The sequence below is a fragment of the Acyrthosiphon pisum genome, chromosome A2 (assembly GCF_005508785.2).
Source record: "Acyrthosiphon pisum isolate AL4f chromosome A2, pea_aphid_22Mar2018_4r6ur, whole genome shotgun sequence".
In the NCBI taxonomy this organism is placed as follows: Eukaryota; Metazoa; Arthropoda; class Insecta; order Hemiptera; family Aphididae; genus Acyrthosiphon; species Acyrthosiphon pisum.
In genome coordinates, this window is record NC_042495.1 from 57,566,167 (window position 1) to 57,580,427 (window position 14,261).

General features: G+C 31.4%; 1 protein-coding gene across 1 annotated transcript in view; it reads left to right on the forward strand.

Moving 5' to 3' along the window:
- The window catches only part of LOC100159088 (DHFR-coamplified protein-like), a 13,000-nt gene extending 2,198 nt beyond the window's left edge, over nt 1–10,802 (forward strand). Inside the window, exons 3-5 of the mRNA NM_001161916.2 lie at nt 9,283–9,512; nt 9,985–10,150; nt 10,324–10,802. Coding sequence (NP_001155388.1) covers nt 9,283–9,512; nt 9,985–10,150; nt 10,324–10,703 — 776 coding nt within the window. The 3' untranslated portion in view covers nt 10,704–10,802. The remainder of the gene's footprint in view (nt 1–9,282; nt 9,513–9,984; nt 10,151–10,323) is intronic.
- The last annotated feature ends 3,459 nt before the right edge of the window (nt 10,803–14,261 follow it).

The following is a 14,261-nucleotide window of genomic DNA, read 5'->3' on the forward strand; positions in this document are numbered from 1 at the left end:
ATGTTTATATAAGCATTTTCTATACACCATACAATTTTGAAAATATTTTGACTCCTTTTTGAACTGTTTACGGACATTTTCAGTTTTAAATTTTTTTAGTTTTTTTTTCTATAAATATCAATAAAGTTTTATCTGTTGGGCCAAAAAGTGTATAAATTTAATACAAAGCTCGTGATATATTGTTACAATATCAGTTGAAAAATATTAAAAATACATAGGCACAATTTTTTTTTATAAGCATTTAAAGATCAAATTTTAATTTGAAAAATTATTTTGTACTTAAAAATTTATAAAATGTTCAATTTTTGTATCTAAGAATTAAAAATTTAAAACAAGATTCCACGTAAGTAATTAATTCTGTTACCAAAAAATCTAAAATATACATTTAAACAGTTTATTTTTATAGTCATTTTAAGTACAAATTTGGACGAAATTACATATTAAAAATCTAGGATAACTCTTTTAGTTATTTTGTTTTGATTGTATAATATTATTCGTGGGTACTTGAAACTTCTAAAGTATACTATTATATATCTATGATTTTACCACGGTTTTTTGTTGATGTATAACGCGTTATAACTTATAAGTACCTAATAGATATTATGATATGATTAATTTGGAATTTATTATAGGTACCTATTATAGGTCAATTTTTTTTAATACCATAGATAAGTATATATATGTCTAATACATAGACTGATATACCGTCTCCGCTCAGAATCGTTTTTCTTATACAGTGATATTATATCATTGAATTCAAATTTAATACTGTCCATTATACAGTGACCCACTTCTAATCTACTGTACAGCAGAGCGACATCCACTTACCCACCTTTTTTAAATACGGAGACAACACATGCGACAATACATAATCTGATAATCATACACAATTTATAACGTAACTATAAAAAATATGATATTCATAGACGTTGATCAAATATATAGAAGCCCACACCCCATTTTTATCGATTTATGTTCATAAAATTCATTAAAAAAAAAAAATCGTCCCTATATCTTTAATGTTTTTAAATTGCTATAATATCAAAAAGTAAGAAAATAATTTCTGAATTTTAACATGTACGGTTAGGTGCTAATAATATAACCATTTGATAAAAAATCGAGTATCTATGGTTATTCGTTTTTGAATTATAATAAAATATCAAAAATCGATTGAGAAGAAATAGTTGTTAATTTAAGGGTGAATAACCAATGTCAATAAAATATGAACTTACAAGTTACAACGCTTATAAAAAATAAATTTGATTTTCCGGTAAACTTTTTTGTTAAAGGTAGAAAATCTAAAAGGAATCTTACATTAAATTATTAAATTTTAGATAGGTATAAAACGAAAAATGTTTATGCATTTCTAACTCAATAAAGTAATGTGCAAATTATCGTGACTTTTATGAGTTTTGTTAAAATTATGACTGTATTTTCAATATTCTTTAAATTTTATAATATTAAAAACTTATAAGCAACTTTGAATTCATTTTTCCAACTTTTTGATAAATCGAAAATACCGACATATAAAGTAGAAAAAACTACTTAAAATCAAAAACGTCATTATACATGTATACGTCTTAAACTCTAAAATATCTCAAAAAGCATATTAATCAAATTTAGTAATATTTAATATTTTATTTAATATTTTCAAATATAGATATCTATTTTGAGTTACCCATACCAAAAAAATAATATCGATTTTTTCGAAAACTGGTATGCGTAAAAATTCCAATTTTTCTTTAATTTTTTTCTCCGATTATTATTACTGAGAATTTTCAATTTTTTCTTCTTAAAATAGTACTTTCTCATACTGCTCTAAAATTATATTATTTATTATGTTCTGATGTGAAAGTGAAACACAATTATGATAAATAATTACAAAAGTTATAAAATTGGTATGTAGGTACCTACCTATTATATTGTCATACGCCTCATCTAGTCCAATATCATAAGCACAATTACATTTACCTGAACAAAATAGACAACAATAATTCTTGGTGGGGGGACTAATATCCAGACGTTAAGGGTGCCCTGAGGCCCCCTAGATATACCTATGGTGATATTTTTATTTCCCAAATACAGAAATCAACAAAGCTTCTTTGAGGAACTTAAGTTACTATAACTAACCCCGAATCTCTCTTTTAACACAAGTCATCTCAAGTCTCTTAAATAATAATAATAAAAGTTAAAAAAAAAAACATATGGCGATGATCCGAAGGAGAGTTTCGGTAGATATTATACCCCAACTTGGCAGTAATATTTGACTTTTTTTCTGTACATTTTTTGGACATTTCAAAATGTAATTGGCAATTTTAAAGACTTCACCGGTGAACTATATCCTATATGAATTTTTTTTAAGATCGTCCCTTGGTTACTGGGTAAGTACCCAGGGTAGTGTACATAGGTACACTAAAAACAGATTTAAATCACAATCCTGGCGTCACTAACAGGTGGTTTCTTATCACACGTAGGTTATGAATGTCCCGCAGTAATCCTTCAACTATTTCATACACAAATTTTAGATACATATTTTATACTTCAAATAAACAATAATCTACTATACAAAGAAATAAAATAATATAAGAGCTTGTGATAAGTTTGTATCTGGTAGTGGGTTATTGTTGGTCAAGTTGGTATCCTGCGATACCACTAGATATACATCGAAATATATTATTATTATTTATTTAAATATTAAATATAATCCGCCCAGATCTACCAGTATAAATCATATTTTTATAATCAGGGTTTGGAACTTAAGACCTAAAAAAAGTAAAATATGCCACAAAAAAAATGTAATTATTAGGTAGGTACCGTATACATAACATTTGTTTTAGATTAATACATTAATCGCATTTTTAATACGTTTTTCGTAATAACAACACTAATAATTATAAATTAAATATCATATAGGTATAGGTAGTTTATCATTTTTAATCTATATATTATTAAAGTGAAAAAAGTTTTAATAATTGGATAAAAATTAGTAGAAGGTATTTCCTCTTTCATAGGAATTTGTCACCAAAGAAATATGTTCAAAAAAAAGTTGTCTTGAAATCTTGAAAAAATTAATAAATAAGTAATATATATATAAAATGTATAAATATATGTTACGGGCAAAGTGAGGTAGTTGGGCGTTGTGCACAGTGCCCGGACATTGTGTACAATGCCCAATTTTAGTGGTTAAAGTGAAAATAAAACACATTGCTCGGACATTGTGTACAATGACCGAACCTTGAAGGGCAATGTATGCTACCATGTTTAAAACAATACAATTAAATTAATTTAATACAATATAATAATAAATATTATATTAATTAATTAATTATTATTTATTAGATGCATATTAATATACATAGTAGGTAATTAAAATTTGTTTTTTTAGTTTAATAACATTAAAAAGTAGTTATATTTATTTATTTGAGTACGGGTTGCTACTGTGGCACTTAAAGTTACACAGTTTACCTGCTGCTTAACATTTGCATTTTTTTGTTTTACACTTCTGCGTACAACCACATCTATTATATCCTTGACCACCTAAGTTGGAATTGTGTCGAGCTACCTCTCTTAAGGAAATTGTGTTTTCAGGTACTTCTTCGGTCGTAATAAAAGACTCCTCGCATAACTTAAATTGGTTACGACTATACATTTGATTTATTTTTCCTTCCTTGGTCCCAATGTCGTACAAATTGTCTTTTACTATAAAGTATAAATTTATATTTATATACTAATGACCCTCCGTGTCCAATATTTAAATGAATTTCATTAATAATTTCAAATATTTCTTCATTATAAACATAATATTTAATTGAATTAGAAGTAGGCAATATTAGCATTTAGCACCACCAATTTTTCAACTTCGCCTACCATCATAACATCATATTTTTTAAAGCTTTATATTCTGTACCTGTTTTAGCCGTGGTTTTTGTTTTTAGTACTGGAGTATTGCTCAAATAATTTTAGACAAATACCCACATCATAACCAAAACTTTCCAAATTATAAGAGAGTAATAATAAAGAGGTCGAGCAGATAACTAAAGGAGTGTTTGTACCCAGAGTCTGATCGATCAGTGATATGAGACGTGCACCTATCACACACCTGCCACACACACACACACACACACACACACACACACACACACACTCTCTCATACGCGCCATCTGTTATTTTTCTATCATATTTATATTTTATCTTTGTATTGTTAATAATCGTTATATTTTGTCATTGTGAGTTAGGTATATATTAATATCTTAAATACGAGACGACGCGGTATCGTCCTTAGGTCGTCTCCGCGGTACCAACAAATATTATACAGTAAATTTTTACATTGACCAAAAGTATGTCGGGCAATCCAAATTTTCCAGACATCATTATAGAATGACCGGTCATAGTAAACAATTATTACTAACTGATTACTTTACCCGAAACTGATGGGCACTGTGCACAATACCCGAATATTGTTGCACAATACCCGACTACCCCACTTTGTCCGTAACATATATATTTTTTGTAAGGTTGAACAAAAATTTGAGGTCTGATAGCTGCTGTAGATAAAATAATATAATCTACCTGCAATCGGCCTGAATGGAAATTCAAATAATTTCGTTTTTATATATTAATTTATCGACGAACAGTATGTAAATTTGAAACAACAAATAAAATATCATATTTAACATTACTCTGTAGTTTATGTTTTTATTAATGTTTATAATATTATAGTGTTGTATAATATAATATGATTACAACCGTGGATCATAACAGCCAAATGTGTGTACTCCTCATAAATTTTTTGACTATTTTGAAATCGACGTTGGACAACAGATCTTGTACATTCTTCAGATACCTCTCAGCGGTGCTAATGTTGTTGTCGACCAGCGCGATCAACTCGATGAGCGTTTGTGGCTTTTCTACAGCGGTCTCGTCCACTACGGCCGTCCAGTTGGTGGCCGCTGGACCGAACAGGCCCGCGCCCAAGTCAGCCATGTGCGTCTCAATGGCGCGTCTCGCTAACCGGAAACCGCGGTCGTCGCGCGCCGGGTTGGCAGACACCTCGACCAGCGTCCGGTAATACTTCTCCGGGCCCAGCGCCAAGTACGACTTGTACTTTTCCAGCAGCGCCCCAACCGACATCCATGTGAGCTCGTAATCACCCACCGGGCCCCCAACTGCACCGCCGTTCAAATTATAGTCCTCGTTGTCGTCAGTGGCGGCGGCGGCAACAGCGGAGATGTCCGAGTGGGCCACTACGGTTTCATCCTGGTGGGCCGCGGCCAATAGCCGGTGGGTGCGACAGTGTTCGACGTGCACTAGCATGTGGCCCATCAGAGTAACGGCCACGGCGGCGATGAACTTCTTCTGGTACAAGACAAGTTCCCGGGTGCCGAACACCCATTTGTGGACGGCTACGTGGTACATGGACGACAGCCGGTCGGCGGCCGACCGCCAGTCGACTCCCACGCCGGGAGGCATCACGCCACGAGCCTGCAGCGCGTCGTCGTCGGCTGCCACGTAGTTGAGGTATAACCAACGCGGCGCAAAGTCTTCCACGCGCGCAGCACCGTCCGTGGACCGCTCTACGACGGCCGTCACGTTCTCCAGCACGTACTTCTCGAACGACACCTGATCGTGCCACGGCGGCCCGCCACCACCCACGTCACGCGCCCTGCAGATGGCCAGATACCGGTCCAGTTCGCGGCCGACGTAGTTAACGGCCCGGGCCAACCACCTGGCACCACGCCGCCGCCGGCCAGTCGCCGCCGTCAGTTGCTGGCTGGCCCCGTTGGCGTACAAATCGAACAGCCACAGCCATCGGGCTGTCGGTTCCGGGCGGCTGCTGACCACGAACAGTATCCGCGACACCAGCGGACTGTAACCGGCTGCTAGCTCGACCGCCGCCGTTGCCGCCGAGGCACCGCCGCCGGCCAGCGTGTCCCGCACCACCCGCACGTGGCCGGCCGCGTTATAACCGCACGCGCACTGGAATTCGTCCACCGAGCCCGAGACCGCAGACACTGCGGCGTACTGCTGTAGCGCCAATAATATCAACGGAAGTCGCACCGGAGGCGTCATCACTGCAAGTTAGGTTACGTTTGGTCAGGTGTCGTATTATTATTATGCTGTACAGGCGAGCTCGCGGGGCACTCACTGTTACTTTTTTTCCGGTGAAATGCCGCCGCGCCCAGTCGAGTTTTGTAAACCGACGAAAACGTCCCCGAACGCTGCTGCATGAGTTGCTGCACTGATTTTACTATTTTCGGTGGTCGCGTCATTTGGTATATCGATCGTCGGTATAACGTTACATGTTCTAATATTTTATCACAGTGTTTGCACACCCACCCGGGTCCCGTACAGCAATGTTTTACAACAACACCATAATTATATGTATACAGTGTGTTTCCGGGTATTCCATACAGACTTTGAGTACGATTTTGTTAAGTCAGTGAGTAAAATATAAAACCTATATTTCGCGATTTTTCGGGGATGAGTACTAATAATAGGTACCGACCGCACTGTTATTGAGATTGGTGCAAGAGGTTGCTTCATGCTTGAGGAATTGCCTCCTCCTCCCCCCCCCCCCCAATAATCAAATATTAATAATCATTTGTTCATATTATTAATTGGTTAATTTTGTGTAGGAAGATTTTAGTCCCCCCTCCACCATCATTAAATTAATCTGGGCCTAAAAATATTATCCCTTCCGGTAGCTATATAAAACTATACTTATTGACGTATAATAGGAATGGGTTTCGCGTGACGATAACATTCTCGTAGGCTGTATGTGTTTAGTAGTATTTCAATATATATTTACGCATTAAAATTTAACGATGTGGTTAGTGCCATTGAAAATCCAAGATTCACAAAACCAAAACGCAAAATGGCTATCGATTCCACTCACAGACATAATGATGAAATTATTCTCAAAGTTTGTACCTATGCGAAAAACCCAAGTAAACTCCCTGTATAACGATACCTATAGCTGGGCACTAGTGAGTCTCGTTGTTTGTTTTTCAAACGCGCGCGCTTCCGCGTCTGAGTATACAAAACGTATGTGCGATCGATTGTAATAACATAACAATAGAATAATATAATGTGAACAACACAACACATAGTGACGAATTTAGGCATACAGAGTGGTATTATTGGCCATAAATATTTTACGCCTAAATATCAAAAACCTAAAAATCTGATAATAATAATATTTATGACATTTTTTTCGACTTTAATTTCATCACACAAATCTGGTGTTCATTATAAAATGGAACAACACTATCGTGACTTTCCCATTGAGTATCTATTGTCTAAGGAATTGATCTTAAGGCGAATTGGTAGGTTGGTCGCAACCAAAATATACTTAGGAAACAGATATTTTGAAAACGTAGGTAGGTAATCCAAATTATCAAATTTTATAAAAAAAAATAATAAATACCTATTGTCATTGGTGTGCGTATTTGGAATTGGTTTGTATATAGTCTACCATCCATCGCGTCTATATAATATGCTTTATATAAATGGGTATACCCAATGTTTAGTTGGTTGAACCTATATGTATATTATGTTTTTTACTTGCAGATTAAGATATTGTTGTTAAATAAAATAACGTATTGTTAACGCCGTGATAGTCGCAATAGCAAAATATTGAGTTTACCAGAAAATCGAAGATATCTAGTATACTAGTGACTATCGATAACCATATACAAGTATCAACAATTCTATATTATATATTTCTCTATAGGTTACACACTAGTAAAATAATTGTGCCATTTTTAGACCACTTGTATCAGTTTTATCTTAAAAATATTTTGAAAATTTATTTAAATTATTTAAATTTAAATTAATCAGAAATATATTTTTAGGATAATATAATAACACAAGTAGCTCAAAAATGGTACAATATTATACTACTTGAGCAATGAATATTATTCTGTTATATAAACATTAAAGACTAAAGACTATACATTTTTTTAATTCCAATATTCCATTATTACAATATTTGCAATAAGTAGGTATCAGAACTATTAGATGCAGTGCAGCTGACCAGACAACTTTTAGTCTGAATTGATAATATTATCATTAATGATTAATGCATATTAGGCGCCTAACTTAAATTTGTATATTTTTTAGTTAAATTTCTTAAAATGTTAAGTCCCTGTTAGAGTACCAAAGATACATACAAATAACTATTTCTCTCCCACCTCATATCTGTAGGTATACTTACCTACCTGAATATTATATAATTGATATTATAAGCTTTCATCATCAACACTCATTCGCTTCTACATGAAATAATTATATTTACATTTAAAAACGAACAACTTGTTACCTACTATTCATCCATCATTAAATCCATATTATTACTATCAACATTTTATTGAAATATCAAATATATAGTTCTTTAAATATCTTAAATTGTAATTATAAGTAACTTAAAAATTTGACACATTTAATAATTATAGATATTTTTATCAACATTTAAATACAAAATAATAATCTGCTTAACAATTCATAATAAAAGGTTCTAGTAAACAAAATATAAATAGGTACCTATTTAAAAACATAGTGCTTAAGAGTACCTATACTTAAAAATTCCAAAAATTAGAATTTGGATATATTCATTATTACAGGAAAACATATGGGAGTATATAATGATTAATGACTAATGAGTATATGCTTCGTGAATCACCCTGTATATAATATTTACAATAATATTATGTAACAAATAGTATGATACGTTATGAATGACGTGACGACACCTATATAATTATTAGGTACACCTGAATTTCGAATTCCACATCCAAATGGTAACCTAGTTTTACATTTTTGTTAAAATAACCATGAATAATATTGTAAATATCAGTTCATACCTAACATATAAATGTATTTTTATAACTAACATTCGTGGTATATTTTATATTCCATATACCTACTCAACGGTTTAATTCTTTACATTTTTATAATATTTTTATTTAATGTCCTGTGAAGTTTGAATGAAAGTCGTGTTTGATATTTTTTTTAAACGTTGGTTAAACGTCTTGATTAAGTAATTAATAAGTAATTAAAACAACATTTTATAACATAGTTGATCCTAATAAGAAATTACGAATAAGTTATTAAACTCACAGTATATAATAAATATATACATCAATCGCTAATAAGTAATAGATATAAAACTAAACTCCAACGTATTGAGCTCATCCATAGTTGGTGGACCCAAAAATGATTACTACCTATATACCTATATAATACTTATATAATGATTAATAAACTTGAAATATTGTCTACAGGTGAATCGAAAATGATAGAAGCTGATGTTATTACTGGTCATTTGGTTGATGAAGAGGGAGAGAAAACTGACCGGATACCAATAATGGGTCATCCTCCCTCAATAACTTCAGACTTGAGTCTTAAAGAATTCTTAGATGCATGGAAGAATTCAAATAAAATCCTAAAACTCGATTTTAAATCAACCGAAGCATTTAAACTAGCATCGCCAGTCATTGAAAACGCTTTTAAAGTAGGTATTTTTAATGTGATCGTGGTACCTCGCATTCAATTGTTTATTGTTTATATGTTTTATTTTAGTATATTCGTCGATCATATATACTTACGTAGGTACTGCGTAGTTTAAAACAACTTACAACTTTACAAGTATATATTATAAGTCCATGGTTTAAAATGATTAATCAATAGCTCAATATTTCAACATGTTAATGGTGTTATATTGTTCTATACTTCTATTGTAATTAAAGTAGTAGACGACGTCGTATTTTTTGTACACAAAATAAAATATTTAAGTATTATAAAGGTATATCAATATAATTTTGTTTTTATTTTATTAAATATTCATACAATAACTAGGTACCTATAGGTACCTATTTATTATATATAATACGTACTATAATAAATAAATTAATACTAAATACCAACTAGTTTATAGCCTTTGTAAGTAGTAGGTACCTAACTAATAGGTACTATATATTCACTAGGATTCACCTCCAAATCGCCTACCTTGGTTGAATGCAGATATTTTACCTGGTCCCGGTCCAGGAGACAGTCCTGGAGTAGACGCAGACACTTTCCTCAAAGTATCGTCAAAAAGTTTTCCAGATTCAATTTTATCGTTAGGCTGGACTACTAAACGCAACGATAACGGTAGGTACATAATCGTTCATACTATACATTTATACCTATAACCACAGATTAAATAAATGTTTAATACAATATTTTAAATTCAATCTGTGATCTAATCATGATAACAATATGCTTGCTATGTCTAGCCTATATGACTAATAATTATAAACTCAAATGAAGTACCTACTTTCCAGACAAATATTCAGAGCATTACATAAATGCTATGGTAGACGTATTGTTTAAAAACAAATACATGAACCCTGTGACTTACGCTGTACGAGCGTCATTTGCAGTCAATTCAATATCGGAACTTCAATATTTGTTGGAGACATCGCCAGTTGGCTCAACTCTAACTGTCTGGTGTAGTGATTCAAAAGATATCATCAACTATCCAAACCTGGTACAGTTGATAAATACCGTTGGGGCGAATCGTGTGTACCTGGACTTACCTGATGAAATGTCTAAGATTTTTTTCGAAATGTACACATCCAGTAGTGTAAGAGCAAGCAATAATGTTGGGTTACAATCTTTGTTCTTGGCGTCATTATTTGTACTAAAAAATGTATTCCTTTAAAACATTTTCTATAATAATATTATAAAGTAAAGAGTAAAATCTATTGAAACATTGCTGTATGATGTGTAAATAAATAAAAATAAATGTCTTATATACCTACTTATAAAGTTATAACATTTTAGAACTTTTAGATTCTGAGTGGAACGATGAATGTATTGATTTTACAATGATGTGTGTTTTTTTCTTAATTTTTTTTTTTTTTTTGTATGTGCAACACGATAAGTAGTCGAAATAATACTTCAATTTTCAACTTCAGTATCTTGCTTGATGTGAAAGTGAATATTGTTGGTGCATTACAAAGGTCAAATTCCCAGTAATTTTTAAAAGCGCCGTGAAAAACAAAAGAAAAATAAAGGAAAAACAGGCATTTTTACGCTTAATCGATTTTCCACAAAATCGACTTTGGTTTTTGGTGTAGCTTTAAAACAAATGACCGTAGATACATGAAATTTTCACTGATTATTTATATTTCCATCATTTTCTATACATAATAAAATTTTCAAAATATTTTGATTTTGTTTGAACTGTTTAGGGACATTTTCAGTTTCCAATTTTATTAGTTTTTTTTCTATGAATGTCAATAAAACTTTATTTGTTGATTAAAAATACTTGAAAATGTAATACAAGGCTCCTACTATATTTTTACAATGACATTTGAAAAATATTAAAAATCCTTAGTCATGGTTTTTATTTTATAAGTATTTAAAGTTCAAAAATTTACATAATATGGAAAAATCAGGAAAATTATCAAATTATTTTGAGTTACTGTAGATACATTAAAATTTCACTGAATGTTTATTTTATCAATTCTTATTCCTTGATAAAATTTTCAAAATATTTTGACTTTTTTTGAGCTGTTTACGGACAATTTCATATTTCAATTCTTTTATTTTCCTAAGAATATCAAAAAAGTTTTATCTATTGGGCCAAAAAGTGTAAACATTTAATACAAGGCGCCTGATATATTGTTACAATATATAGCTATATAGCAATTGAAAAATATTAAAAATACATTGACACAATTTTTTTTATAAGCATTTAAAGGTCAAATTTTGACAAAATTTATTAAATTTAAAATTGAATAATTATTTTTAGTTAAAAATGTATAAAATGTTCAAATTTTATATCTAAGGATTGAAAATTTAAAACAAGATTCTACGTAAGTAGTTAATTCTGTTACCAAAAAATCTAAAAAATACATAAGCACAGTTTATTTTTATAGTAATTTGAAGTTCAAATTTGGACGAAATTATACATATTAAAAAACCTAGAATAACTATTTTAGTTATTTTTTTGTGATTGTATAATATTATTCGTGGGTACTTGAAACTTCTAAAGTATACTATTATATATCTATGATAATATCATGGTTTGTTGTTGATGTATAACGCGTTATAAGTACCTAATGTATATTGTGATATGATTAATTTGTAATTTATTATAGGTACCTATTAAAGGTCAATTTTTTTTTTTAATACCATAGATAAGTATATATGTCTTATATCTATAGACCGACATACCGTCTCCGCTCAGAATCGTTTTTCTTATACAATGATATTATATCATTGAATTCAAATTTAATACCATTCATTATACAGTGAACCACTTGTAACCTACTGTACATCAGAGCGACATTCACTTGCCCACCAATCTTGGTAGGTACCTACTTTAGGACAAGTAACAATATGTGTAAATAATTATTTATTATCTATGGATATATTTGACGTATGATTTTATTTTAATTGTTTACCTACTGACATCCGTTAATCGTTCTCTGAAATAAAGTACAACATTATTATTTTAATTATTTAAATTATTAAGCCCACGCACTGGTTAATTTTTATTCAAAATAATTTATTTTATTACATAGGTACTGTTAATTTCTTCTGCAAACACTCATAAAGATATAAGTTACACGGGTTCATTTTTAGGAACTTCACTTTTTTAATACTCACATTTTGATAGTGAGGAAAAATGAAACAGTAACAATAAACCAACGTCAGAATAGTGAAAATAAATATATAAGCTATTCAAATAATTTTAAATAAACTAAATTGACATTTCATTTGCAACTAAACTGTTGTAAAGTAGCGGCCTGTAAAAATATGTACCTATATTATAAGTTAAAAATTATGACTATAGTGCTCGGAAGTTATAGGAGCTAAAAATGAAAAATAAGCATGAAATATGCACTACAAAATTGTAAAATATGCATGATAAAAATTTCAAATTTTTGCAAAAAAATGCAAAATAGTTTGATAAAAATGTTGAACCCCATAAAAACCATTTTCTGTTGTTATTAAATTATACTAAAAGAAATGTAAAATTTGGAAAAATAAATTTATCTATATATATTTTATATGAAAATTAGTGTATGTCTGTGTGTCCATATTACCATGGCAACCAGTTATATATTATTTTGAAATTTCCGATGGAATGTTTTGTATATAAATAGTTGCCATGGTGATATGTAAGACATATTATTCATATAGAGTTGACAATATTCATGGGCAACGAAGTGCACGGGATCAGATATTTTTTATATATCTATATATATATATATACTAGCTGAATATGTGCACTTCGTTGCCCGTTAAATATACCAACTCTATATGACTCAAACTTTATTGAATTCGATATTTAATATTCGGTGTATGGTGTTTAAAATTAATCTTAACTTTTCCGTTGCCCGGAATAAAAATTCTGATTCGCAGCAATATATTATCAGGTGGGCAATCTACCTGCGGTAGATCGCGGACCCCTAGTTTGTACGTACGTGTATAATTTAACTCTAAAGTACCAAAGTTTTATCAAGTTTGTCGTATTCTACATTTCTACCTATGGTGGATTAATATAATCAATAGCTGATCCCGTGCACTTCGTTTCCCGGAAACCAATAATTATTATATAGGTTGCCATTATAATATGGACACACACACCGACGGAAATCTCAAAATAATATATATCTGGTTGCCATGGTAATAAGAACAAACACACAGAGAGAAATTTTAAAATAATATATAATTGGTTGCCATGGTAATATGAACACACACACACACCCACACATACATTCATTTTTGTATGTATAGACTGACAAAAAATAATAATACAAATCAACTTAGGCCATGTCGCCAGGTGTGCACTTAAAAGACGATAACTCCGGAACCACTAATCGCACAGCGTACAAACTTCACAAAAACTATCTACATATGCCCTGAAATTTTTATCGAAATCGGTTCGGTGGATCTTGAGTTATAAAATGTATTCAAAATGTACAATCATTTTTATATATATATAGATATATAGATAGATAGATTAGACCTCTGGGCAGAAGATAGGCTAATTTAAAAAGGGAGAGGACCAACCCCGGAAGATACTCAAACAGGGAATTTGAGACTTCCGATGGAAATTTTTGTTTATAAATGGTTGCCATGGGTTTCAAAGCTATAATAATAATAATTATTGGTTGCCATTGGTTTAAAATTGTTGTTATGGTAACCGTTATATTTTAAAATAACATATTATTCATAGCGCAGGTATTTTAAATGGGCAACGAAG